General features: G+C 36.8%; 1 protein-coding gene across 3 annotated transcripts in view; it reads left to right on the top strand.

Moving 5' to 3' along the window:
- Positions 1-13,716, top strand: part of DCBLD1 (discoidin, CUB and LCCL domain containing 1) — a 70,321-nt gene that overhangs the window by 35,533 nt on the left and 21,072 nt on the right. For all 3 annotated transcript variants that reach the window (XM_082406164.1, XM_082406163.1, XM_082406165.1), the window contains exons 4-5: positions 778-829; positions 4,395-4,467. In XM_082406164.1, the coding sequence (XP_082262290.1) occupies positions 778-829; positions 4,395-4,467 (125 nt within the window). The remainder of the gene's footprint in view (positions 1-777; positions 830-4,394; positions 4,468-13,716) is intronic.

The following is a 13,716-nucleotide window of genomic DNA, read 5'->3' as shown; positions in this document are numbered from 1 at the left end:
TGCCCAGAGTTTCTGCTGTCAGGCCCCTCCTGCGGAAATACTCTGGGAAGGGGGTACCCCATTCATTTCTCACTCAGCCAATCAGATCTGAGCAATATCCTAGCAGGCCCCTGCATGGCTGGTATTCAGCATATGTTTCTCCCTAAGAACAACTGAAAAGATTAAGGAAAGAAAGAACTTCTGCAGCAAGTGCGGAATATTTTGGAAACTATACTAGGTCCCTCTAAAAGCACCAAAATCCACAGTATCTTAGAGTGTCCATTGCTGAGTATTAGTTCAGTTCTATAAATTGCTCCAGAGAGCACACTTCTTTTAAGTCCTTGGTCCTCATTGATCAAAGCTGATAGGCTCTTTGTGTTCTCACTAAACGCCTGGCCCTGTGGTCGCTCGATTGCCACTAGCTAAATTGTTAAATTAAGATGTTCCTGAACCTTCTCTGTGAACCACATTGGGCTCTTGAAATTGTTTTCCTCCTGCCAGGGGAGGTTATACACATGACCTTTGTAGGTATGTAGTGAATAGTAACTAACCAGTGTTGGGTTTTTTGTTGGAAATAGATTCTGTTATTTCACTGGATAAATACCTGAAGAACCATCACTGATGGTAGAAAAGAGAAATGAAGGGAACTGATGAAATCCTGGGGATAGTGTGTCAGTTTTTATTTATTTTTAAACAGAAAAGTTCAGATAACTAGATAACGAATAAATACTTCTCAAAAACTGTTTCATTTTAAAAGAAATCTTTAGAGCTGATTGCAATTATCTTTATTTATGACAGATTTAATAACGTGTTTGGAACGAGCTAACCATTATTTGAAGACAGAATACAGGTAAATATAGTGTCCTAGCTGTGCTGCAGTCATTTGTTGCTGAATATTTTGTTTTCCTTGACATTAAACCAGATAAAGTACCTTATTTGTACTTAATTTAATTTTTTAAAAACTCATCTATGTTGTAACTAATCAGGAATATTTGAAATGGTTTCTTATACAGCAGAGATCAGCAAACTTTCTGTCAAAGTCCAGATAGTGAATACTTTAGGTTTTGCAGGCCGTGCAGTCTCTTTTGCATCTGTTCATACAGTTTCTGTTGCCTTTGTAGTGCAGAAGCAGCCATAGACAGTATATATGTGAACGAATGAGCATGGCTGTGTTCCAATAAAACTTTCTTTATTTAAAAAAAAAGAAAGGCGCTGGCTGGATTTGGCCCATGGGTCACAGTTTGCTGACCCTTGAGTTCTACTCTAGTACCAATGAGCCAAAATGGAGTCTAGAGTGCATTTTTTTACCGGGCCAGCATTTGGGAGTGACTTTTGTGATTCTGGAGGGGGTTCATTTTCTCTTTCCCACAAAAAAGAGACCTACTGAGAATAGGAGATGAAAATTTTCATCCCAGCTTTACTTTAACTGGAAAAATGACTTAATCTCTTAGATGTACGTTTTCTCTCATCTGTAAAGTGAAAGTGTAGAGGGGGGTTTCTCAGCCTTGGCACTGTTGATATTTTGGATTGGATGGTTTGCTGTTGTGTGCATTGTGGGTATTTAGCAGCGTCCCTGGCCTATATGAGCCAGTCATGATAAATGTCTCCAGACGTTTCCAAAGGTCTGCTGGTGGGCAGAAATCACCCCTAGTTGAGAACCACTGGTCTAGAGGTCATTGTCAACAAAAACACTAACAACAACTCTAACTCCTTAGAGTGTTTTCTTAGTACCAGATACAGCTCTCTGGAGTTAGCATATAGATAGCTCATGTGAATGTTCCAGTATGCCGACCAGGCAGGTTCTGTTTTACCCCAGAAACAGAGGCACAAAGCAATTAAGTAACCTGCTTAGGGCTACACAATAAATGAGAATACCCCAAAAGTCAAGCTTAAGAGTCCATGGTCCTATCCATCTGATATTCTAATAAATGAGATTCTTTTATATGCAGAATCAACTCTAGTGTTTACTAATATGAAGGCCAGTTGAGAAAAGACAAAAATGAAAATGACCAGTAATTAAATGTTGCCCTTAAAGTTGCTGTTCATCCATTGCAGACATTCAGCAGCATTTTCTTTCCAGCCATACATGTACAGTCCTAGTGGTGACAGGGCCTCTGGGCATCAGTAGTCATTTCCTATCCTCTTAGAGAAAGGAATATATTCAGCCCTACAGTGTGATGTATGGTGTCAGATCATCTAAGCTGTAGCCCAGCCTATTTGTAGTGTTTAGTTAAAGATGAGGTATGATGACTAGTACAGGGCCATAATCCTTCATCCATAATTGTGAAATGCAGAAAGCTTTAAAAGTCAAAAGATTTTTGTAACTCATTTGGTGGCAGTACCTGATTAATGTGACCTTAAATTCATCTGACAGCAAAATTGGACTAAATTAAACATGAGGCTATTTTGTCTTTATGTATTTGACCTAATATGACTATCCACATATTTGATACAGAGATATTAATGTTTTGATTAATATTTGCAGACCTCAGTGGAGTCATACATCATACACATTATTGGCACTGTTTTACTTTTCTAAAATCCCCCAAATTCTGAATTCTGAAATACATCTGGCTCTAAGGGCTAGGATAAGGAACTGTAAACCTGTAATAGGATTTCCATTATTTCTGTTTCTTAATTCCTTGATTATTGCTGTAGTGCTGGATTCCATTAGGTCAACGGGGAAGAATTATGAACCATTTATTTGGGTAGTTTTGATAATTAGATTCTGTTACACATCTAATTTGCTAAGTCAGCAGGAGGAAACTGAGAGGAAATGAAATAAAAGCAACTGCTATTTTGGAATCTGCTTGGGCTGGTACATTCTTCTTGAACAAACCAAGCAAACATTATTGTAATATGGTATATATAGAAACAAGGGCCTATGGCATTCATCTTTAAAGCTGTCAATGTTCACATAATATTTTGAGTTTCCTTTTGCACGTCTTTTTAGGTGTACGGTTGTCTCTCATGGCCTATTAATATGTTGATGCTTGAAGGAACTACAGAAGAGGAAACTGAATTTAAGAGGGATTATATGCAATATTCGGGGTCACACAGCTAGTTAGGTAGTAACAGAGCCTGGGTCAACACACCCTAAGCCACACCCAACCATACCATATGCCATGACATGTTTCTGAAAAATTTCTTGAAAAATGACTCTTAAGTAAGTGAAATCCTAATTTTAAATATACCTCTTTTAGTCAAATAGAAACAGAAAGTAGTTACTGGGGGCTGGAGGTTAGGAGAAATAGGGAAAGGTTGATAAAAGGGTATAAACTTTCAGCTATAAAGATGAATAAGGTCTGAGGATCTAATGTATAACATGGTGACTATAGCTGATAACACCATATTGTATAATTGAAATTTGTTGAGAGTGGAACTTAAATATTCTCACCAAAAAAATATATATACGTACGTGTGTGTGTGTGTGTGTGTGTGTGTGTATGAGGTGATGGCTGGGTTTAACTAACTAGATGGGAGGAATTCTTTCACAATGTATACGTATATCAAATCATCATGATGTACACTTTAAATATTTTACAATTTTTTTGTCAACTGTACCCCAGTAAAGCTGAAAAAAATATACACCTTTTTTCTGATTGCAAAAGTAATTTATAACTAATGTAGACCATCACTCTCCAGGCATTTAAACTTGACTACTTCAAATTGAGGTGTGCTCTAAATATAAAATATACTGCAGATTTTGAAGACTTATTTAAAAAAAAAAGACTGGAAATATCTTGATAATTTTTCTGTTCATTACATGTGGAAATGATACATTTTGAATATATTAGGTTAAATAGAATATATGAGTAATATTAATATTAATTTTGCCTGTTTCTTTTGATTTTTTTAATGTGGCTACTAGAATATTTAAATTAACATGTATGGCTTCCATTATGTTCCAGTTGGGTAATGCTATTAGAGTGAATCCAAATTTACACAGTTAGTAACACAGAAAGTGATAGTTTCTCAAACTCCTACACTCAGAGAGAGAGAATCCAGAGATATTCTTCCTTGTTTTCTTTTTATCCATAGAAAACATAAATTGTTATTTAAACATTTCTTTTTATAAAAACAAGATTATGCTATATATACTGTATTTAGAAACTTTACCTTTTTACTTAACATTTCTTGGACCTCTTAAAATCAGTTAAGATGCTTTAGGGCAGCTCATTGTTTAATAGAGTTTATAATGAATTTTGATACAAAACAAAAAATTGTGTAAAACTTGCCTTCAGATGAACATTTTAGATAAATCTGTATTTTCACAAATCAGGTTTCTGATCTATCATTAAAGAAAGATATTCCTGCATGTTGTATAGAGGAGAGAAAATACTTTTAAGTATAATTTCACACTTTTTAATTTAAGTATGACCTAATAAAATATAAACTCTTTATTTTTTTTCCAGCAAGTTCTGCCCAGCTGGTTGTAGAGACATAGCAGGAGATATTTCTGGGAATGTGGTGCATGGATATAGAGATGTAAGTAATTGAGGGTAATTTTATGGCAGGGAGGAAATTAAAAAGAGTTAGTGCTTGTTGCTCTGCCTAAATTCTTTACAAAGTAAAGTCAAATAAGATATAAAACTTTGTAGATAGATGCACAGTTGTCTTTTCTGAGAATAAATGAAATAAGTATAAAAACCAAGGTTATTCATGCATTCATTCCTATTTTTAGCATTTCCAGTTAAGCACACTATAAATGAAATGGTAAACAAAACCCTTTATATTATTTATATTATATTTATATTAATTATACCTAAGGGTATAATTCCATCCAATTTTTATAAGAGATCATCCTTTTGTTATAATTTATTTCTTTATTTTAATGCTCCAATTGATTCATGTAATACAGCCAAGGACATGAATATTTTACATCACAGAGAAGTGACATTGTATCTAGGACCAGTGAAGCCGTATGCCCTGCTCATATATATTATTCCCCTTCCTCCTTGCACTCCAATTTCTAATGCCTATTGAAACTCTCTGGGTGATATAAATTGTTCCCAGAAAAAAATAAATTCACAAGAAATCATTTTTCCAAAGTATATATCTTATATCCAGATACACAATCCTTCATTTCTTACTGTTTACAGATTTCTATCCTGGAAATCTGATATCTGATTTTTAAAAATTTGCTACTCAAAATAGTTGGGTTTATAGCTTATGGGAAGGGGCTTCAGTTATTAGAAATGTGAAAATCTATATAGTGATGGAACTTTTCTAAGAGTTCTTTATGCACGGAGAAAACATACATGTTCTAGGAGATGGATCATATATCTCCAGCAGGAGGAAAAAAACTTGGCTTTAATTTTGCTTTCAGTACATCCTGACTCTGGAAGCAGCAGGTTTTGTGATTTTGCTCTTTGTTTCCTTTTTCTTGTGTTGTCTTAATTTACAAGATTGACACAGGATATTTACTTGGCCTAGAAACTGAATCTTAAAATGATTTATACTACCTCAATTTGAAAATATACTCGGCACAGGCTGAAGTCCTAGATGACTTCAGGAAATTAACCAAAAGAACTAAAAAGTTGAGGTATAGTTTTCTCCCCCAGCAATATAAAGTTTTAATTTATTATTTTCCTGTCCTGTGTAAGAAACTTAAGAATTATATGCAGAAAGAGAAATAGCATTGTTTCTTTCTTGCTTTATTTGTTGATCTCACCACCTCTTGACAGAGCTCTCTTTTTCAGAGTAACAGGTTAATGGTTTCCTGGGTGGTAGGTCTCAGTACGTGATCTGGAAGTGCTAACAAACAGGTTTCCTATTTGACGCACTAACTGGTTTTACACCATTTGCTTCCAGTATGATTTCATCTGGAGGGAAAATTTGTATTTTGAAAACTAATCTCTTCAAAGAAGTCTGATTAGTGTCTTTTTTTGGTATATGTTGATACTGTGTGTATATTAGATATCTATTGCTACATGACTATTACCAAAAACTTAGAAGCTTGAAACAACACATGTATTCTCTCTCATGTTCTGTGGGTCAGGAGTTTGAGCGTGGCCTGCTGAGTTTGAGTGAGGGACACTCACAAGGGTGTATCCAAGGTGACACAAGGGTGTCAGTGGGGCTGCAGTTTCATCTGAGGCTTGACTAGGAAAATATTTGTTTCTAAGCTCACATGGTGTTGGCAGCATTCAGTTACTGATGGATTGTTGGATTGAGGACCTCAGTTTCTTCCTGGATTTTGGTTGGAGGCTGTCCTCAGCTCCCTACCATGTGGACCTCCCCAACATGGCTACTTGCTTTTTTTTTCTTCTTTCTCCCTCTGATTATTTTCTCTCTGCCATCTATGTACCATCTTTATTTTTTTTAATTTTATTGATGTATAGTTACTGTATAATATTATATGTTACAGGTGTACAATATAGTGACACAATTTTTTTTTTAACATCTTTATTGGAGTATAATTGCTTTACAATGGTGTGTTAGTTTCTGCTTTATAACAAAGTGGATCAGTTATACATATACATATGTTCCCATATCTCTTCCCTCTTGCATCTCCCGCCCTCCCACCCTCCCTATCCCACCCCTCTAGGTGGTCACAAAGCACCGAGCTGATCTCCCTGTGCTATGCGGCTGCTTCCCACTAGCTAGCTATTTTATGTTTGGTAGTGTATATATGTCCATGCCACTGTCTCACTTTGTCACAGCTTACCCTTCCCCCTCCCCATATCCTCAAGTCCATTCTCTGGTAGGTCTGTGTCTTTATTTCCATCTTGCCCCTAGGTTCTTCATGACCTTTTTTATTTTTTCCCTTAGATTCCATATATATGTGTTAGCATACAGTATTTGTTTTTCTCTTTCTGACTTACTTCACTCTGTATGACAGACTCTAGGTCCATCCACCTCACTACAAATAACTCAATTTTGTTTCTTTTTATGGCTGAGTAATATTCCATTGTATATATGTGCCACATCTTCTTTATCCATTCATCTGTCGATGGACACTTAGGTTACTTCCATGTCCTGGCTATTGTATATAGTGCTGCAATAAACATTTTGGTACATGACTCCTTTTTTTTTTTTTTTCCAAAAAATTATTATTATTATTTTTTTCTTTTTTTTCACATACACACACTGTATTTTATTTTTACAAGAGATAAATAGACTGACACCAAGCCTTGTACATGGATGACCACAACAAAAGCAACAATGATTACAATTACCAAACATGAAACACACTCATACTATGTCATAATATTGACATTCAGTCCAGTAATCCTCCACGGTACATGACTCTTTTTGAAATATGGTTTTCTCAGGGTATATGCCCAGTAGTGGGATTGCTGGATCATATGGTAATTCTATTTTTAGTTTTTTAAGGAACCTCCATACTGTTCTCCATAGTGGCTGTATCAATTTATATTCCCACCAACAGTGCAAGAGGGTTCCCTTTTCTCCACACCCTCTCCAGCATTTATTGTTTGTAGATTTTTTGATGATGGCCATTCTGACTGGTGTGAGATGATATCTCATTGTAGTTTTGATTTGCATTTCTCTAATGATTAATGATGTTCAGCATTCTTTCATGTGTTTGCTGGCAATCTGTATATCTTCTTTGGAGAAATGTCTATTTAGGTCTTCTGCCCATTTTTGGATTGGGTTGTTTTTTTGATATTGGTGACTCACAATTTTTAAAGATTATACTACATTTATAGTTATTGTAAAATATTGGCTATATCCCCCATGTTGTACAATATATCCTTGTAGCTTATTTTATACCTAATAGTTTGTACCTCTTAATTCCCCACCCCTATATTGCTCCTCCCCTTAGATTCATTTAGATAGGTTCTTATTCTCCCTATTCAGAAACTTTGAAGGTGTCACCACCGCCTACAGGATCAAGTTTCAATTGCTTAGGCTTTTAGGCTTTTGCTTTTTAACCAAAGCCAGCAATGGAGAATTTCCTAACCAGGGAGTCTCCCAGCAAGACAGGTTATAATCTTATGTAATGTTATCATGAGAGTGCTGTCCTATCACCTTTGCCATATCCTATTAGTTAGGAGAAAGCCACAGCTCCCACCCCCGCCTAAGGGGATTACACAAGGGGAGAAGACCAGTAGGCAGAGATCATGTGGGTTATCTTAGAGTCTCTCCTCCTCGAGGGTGTCTTCCTCTTAGGGAATATGTTCAGTTGTAACAAGTCTTTTCTGGAAGGGTCTTTGCAAAACCTAAGCATATCCTCTTGGTCAGGATGACAGAATCTGTAAAACAAGTTACTAGAGAAGCTGTTGAAGAAGCAGATGCTCTGTCACAGGGAAGAAATGGGATGAATTGAAGAGTAATTAGAGAAAAAGAATTGGTTCATTCTGTGTTGTTTCAAAAGGCAGAACCAGGATCAGGGAGGCCAATTTCTGTGGCATATAAGGAATAGCTGAACAATGCAAAATGGGATAGGACGTCTCAAGGGACAGTGAGGCCCTAGTCACTGGAAGTGTCCAGTGTAGAGGTTACAGCCGTTCGTCAGGGCGGCCTGTATGTGTATGGAAGGTGTTGTGGGTGGAGAATGGGACAGTCTGTCGGGAGGTGTCAGAGAAAACTTTAAAGATCTTTTAGAGTTCTGAAGATGCTGTGAGTCTGTCTCCTTGACTGCTGAATTAAGGCATCTTATGGTGTAGGCTTACCATGCCGGTTAAGAACCATGGGCTTCTCTTTAAGCTCTGCCTCACCTGGAAACCAGAAATAAAAAGCCCTCAGAACAGGTTTTCTCTTGGCACCTTCTCCCAAGCCTGCTGACTGTACCATGTGCTTTTAAGTGGAACACATCCCTTAACTCACTCATTTCAGTAATTCTCCATTCCCCCAAAAATGTTCAAGGAGTATTGTAAATTAAAGGCAGACAGTGTAAAAAGTGTGCTCCTGGTTTAGGGGAGAAAGGGAGAGACCCAGTCCATCGCCTACTCCCACAGCAAGCCAGAGGTAAGCACACTGTGTTGGTGAATGATTGTCTCTGACTGATGACAATAGGAGTGATTTTATTTTTTTCCTATTTTCCAAAATTTCTATAATGAATGTATTGCTTTCCTAAAGAAAATGTTATCATCATGGTAATTATGAAGACTGCAGCAACACTGAAACAATTCATAAGATAGAATGAGGAATATATTTTTATTATTTAACATTTGACCATCATCCCACCAACATTTTAATCTATTTATTTATTTATTTTTGGCTGCGTTGGGTCTTCGTTGCTGCACGTGGGCTTTCTCTAGTTGTGGCGAGCGGGGGCTACTCTTCATTGCAGTGCACAGGCTTCTCATTGCGGTGGCTTCTCCTGTTGCGGAGCATGAGCTCTAGGCACGTGGGCTTCAGTGGTTGTGGCACACGGGCTTAGTTGCTCCACAGCAGGTGGGATTTTCCTGGACCAGGGCTCGAACCCGTGTCCGCTGCATTGGCAGGCGGATTCTTAACCACTGCACCACCAGGGAAGCCCTCCAACAACATTTTAAACATGTGCTTTCTTCATGTTTTATTAAAGTCAATCTAAAACGTTTACTTTTTTTTTAACGTCTTTATTGATAAGTGCTTTACATAGTTGTGTTAGTTGCTGCTGTATAACAAGTGAATCAGCTATACATATACATATATCCCCAGATCCCCTCCCTCTTGCATCTCCCTCCCCCGCTTCTTATCCCACCCCTCTAGGTGGACACAAAGCACCGAGCTGAGCTCCCTGTGCTATATGGCTGCTTCTCACTAGCTATCTATTTTACATTTGGTAGTGTATATATGTCCATGCCACTCTCTCACTTCGTCCCAGCTAACCCTCCCCCTTCCCCTTCCCCGTGTCCTCAAGTCCATTCTCTACGTCTGCGTCTTTATTCCTGTCCTGCCCCTAGGTTCTTCAGAACCTTCGTTTTTTTTTTTTTTAATAGATTCCATATAGATGTGTTAGCATATGGTATTTGTTTTTCTCTTTCTGACTTACTTCACTCTGTATGACAGACTCGGGGTCCATCCACCTCACTAGAAATAACTCAATTTCGTTTCCTTTTATGGCTGAGTAATATTCCATTGTATATGTGTGCCACATCTTCTTTATCCATTCATCTGGCGATGGACACTTAGGTGGCTTCCATATCCTGGCTATTGTAAACAGAGCTGCAGTGAACATTTTGGTACATGACTCTTTCTGAATTATGGTTTTCTCAGGGTATATGCCCAGTAGTGGGATTGCTGGGTCGTATGGTAGTTCTATTTTTAGTTTTTTAAGGAACCTCCATACTGTTCTCCATAGTGGCTGTATCAATTTACATTCCCACCAACAATGCAAGAGGGTTCCCTTTTCTCCACACCCTCTCCAGCATTTATTGTTTGTAGATTTTTTGATGATGGCCATTCTGACTGGTGTGAGATGATATCTCATTGTAGTTTTGATTTGCATTTCTCTAATGATTAGTGATGTTAAGCATCCTTTCATGTGTTTGTTAGCAATCTGTATATCTTCTTTGGAGAAATGTCTATTTAGGTCTTCTGCCCATTTTTGGATTGGGTTGTTTGTTTATTTGATATTGAGCTGCATGAGCTGTTTCTATATTTTAGAGATTAATCCTTTGTCAGTTGCTTTGTTTACAAATATTTTCTCCCATTCTGAGGGTTGTCTTTTCGTCTTGTTTATGGTTCCCTTTGTTGTGCAAAAGCTTTGAAGTTTCCTTAGGTCCCATTTGTTTATTTTTGTTTTTATTTCCATTTCTCTAGGAGGTGGGTCAAAAAGGATATTGCTGTGATTTATGTCATAGTGTTCTTCCTATGTTTTCCTCTAAGAGTTTTATAGTGTCTGGCCTTACATTTAGGTCTTTAATCCATTTTGAGTTTATTTTTGTGTATGGTGTTAGGGTGTGTTCTAATTTCATTCTTTTACATGTCTCTGTCCAGTTTTCCCAGCACCACTTATTGAAGAGGCTGTCTTTTCCCCATTATGTATTCTTCCCTCTTTTATCAAAGATAAGGTGACCATAGGTGCGTGGATTTATCTCTGTGCTTTCTATCCTGTTCCATTGATGTATATTTCTGTTTTTGTGCCAGTACCATACTGTCTTGATTACTGTAGCTTTGTAGTATAGTCTGAAGTCAGGAAGCCTGATTCCTCCAGCTCCATTTTTCTTTCTCAAGATTGATTTGGCTATTCGGGGTCTTTTCCATTTCCATACAAATTGTGAAATTTTTTGTTCTACTTCTGGGAAAAATGCCAGTGGTAGTTTGATAGGGATTGCATTGAGTCCTTAGATTGCTTTGGGTAGTATAATCATTTTCACAATGTTGCTTCTTCCAATCCAAGAACATGGTATATCTCTCCATCTGTTTGTATCATCTTTAATTTCTTTCATCAGTGTCTTATGGTTTTCTGCATACAGGTCTTTTGTCTCCTTAGGTAGGTTTATTCCTAGGTATTTTATTCTTTTTCTTGCATTGGTAAATGGGAGTGTTTCCTTAATTTGTCTTTCAGATTTTTCATCATTAGTGTATAGGAATGCAAGAGATTTCTGTGCATTAATTTTGTATCCTGCTACTTTACCAAATTCATTGATTAGCTCTAGTAGTTTTTTGGTAGCATCTTTAGGATTCTCTATGTATAGTATCATGTCATCTGCAAACAGTGACAGCTTTATTTCTTCTTTTCCAACTTGGATTCCCTTTATTTCTTTTTCTCCTCTGATTGCTGTGGCTAAAACTTCCAAAACTATGTTGAATCATAGTGGTGAGAGTGGTCAACCTTGTCTTGTTCCTGATCTTAGTGGAAATGGTTTCAGTTTTTCACCATTGAGAACAGTGTTGGCTGTGAGTTTCTCATATATGGCCTTTATTATGTTGAGGTAAGTTCCCCTCTATGCCTACTTTCTGGAGGGTTTTTATCATAAATGGGTGTTGGATTTTGTCAAAAGCTTTTTCTGCATCTATTGAGATGATCATATGGTTTTTCTCCTTCTATTTGTTAATATGGTGTATCACATTGACTGATTTGTGTATATTGAAGAATCCTTGCAATCCTGGGATAAATCCCACTTATCATGGTGTATGATCCTTTTAATGTGCTGTTGGATTCTGTTTGCTAGTATTTTGTTGAGCATTTTTGCATCTATGTTTATCAGTGATATTGGCCTGTAGTTTTGTTTGTTTGTGACATCTTTGTCTGGTTTTGGTATCAGGGTGATGGTGGCTTTGTAGAATGAGTTTGGGAGTGTCCCTCCCTCTGCTATATTTTGGAAGAGTTTGAGAAGGACAGGTGTTAGCTCTTCTCTAAATGTTTCATAGAATTCGCCTGTGAAGCCATCTGGTCCTGGGGTTTTGTTTGTTGGAAGATTTTTAATCACAGTTTCAATTTCAGTGCTTGTGATTGGTCTGTTCATATTTTCTATTTCTTCCTGGTTCAGCCTTGGAAGGTTGTGCTTTTCTAAGAATTTGTCCATTTCTTCCAGATTGTCCATTTTATTGGCATATAGTTGCTTGTAGTAATCTCTCATGAGCCCTTGTATTTCTGCAGTGTCTGTTGTAACTTCTCCTCTTTCATTTCTAATTCTATTGATTTGAGTCTTCTCCCTTTTTTCGTGATGAGTCTGGCTAATGGTTTATCAATTTTGTTTATCTTCTCAATGAACCAGCTTTTAGTTTTATTGATCTTTGCTATTGTTTCCTTCATTTCTTTTTCATTTATTTCTGATCTGATCTTTATGATTTCTTTCCTTTTGATAACTTTGGGTTTTTTTGTTATTCTTTCTCTAATTGCTTTAGGTGTAAGGTTAGGTTGTTTATTTGAGATTTTTCTTGTTTCTTGAGGTAGGATTGTATTGCTATAAACTTCCCCCTTAGAACTGCTTTTGCTGCATCCCATAGGTTTTGGGCCATCATGTTTACATTGTCATTTGTTTCTAGGTATTTTTTTATTTCCTCTTTGATTTCTTCAGTGATCTCTTGGTTATTTAGTAGCATATTGTTCAGCCTCCATGTGTTTGTATTTCTTACAGATTTTTTCCTGTAATTGATATCTAGTCTCATAGTGTTGTGGTTGGAAAAGATACTTGATACGATTTCAATTTTCTTAAATTTACCAAGGCTTGATTTGTGACCCAAGATATGATCTATCCTGGAGAATGTTACATGAGCACTTGAGAAGAAAGTGTATTCTGTTGTTTTTGGATGGAATGTCCTATAAATATCAATTAAGTCCATCTTCTTTAATGTATCATTTAAAGCTTGTGTTTCCTTATTTATTTTCATTTTGGATGATCTGTCCATTGATGAAAGTGGGGGGTTCAATTCCCCTACTATTATTGTGTTACTGTTAATTTCCCCTTTTATGGCTCTTTGCCTCATGTATTGAGGTGCTCCTATGTTGGGTGCATAAATATTTACAATTGTTATATCTTCTTGGATTGATCCCTTGATCATTATGTAGTGTCGTTCTTTGTCTCTTGCAATAGTCTTTATTTTAAAGTCTGTTTTGTCTGATATGAGAATTGTTGCTCCAGCTTTCTTTTCATTTCCATTTGCATGGAATATCTTTTTCCATCCCCTCACTTTCAGTCTGTATGTGTCCCTAGGTCTGAAGTGGGTCTCTTGTAGACAGCATATATACGGGTCTTGTTTTTGTATCCATTCAGCCAGTCTATGTCTTTTGGTTGGAGCATTTAATCCATTTCCATTTAAGGTAATTATCGATATGTATGTTCCTATTACCATTTTCTTAATTGTTTTGGGTTTGTTATTGTAGGTCTTTTCCTTCTC

This window comes from Balaenoptera borealis, assembly GCF_965194805.1.
Source record: "Balaenoptera borealis genome assembly, chromosome: 9".
Lineage (NCBI taxonomy): Eukaryota > Metazoa > Chordata > Mammalia > Artiodactyla > Balaenopteridae > Balaenoptera > Balaenoptera borealis.
The sequence above is the reverse complement of the archived record's forward strand: the minus strand, read 5'-3'. Positions and strand labels throughout refer to the sequence as shown.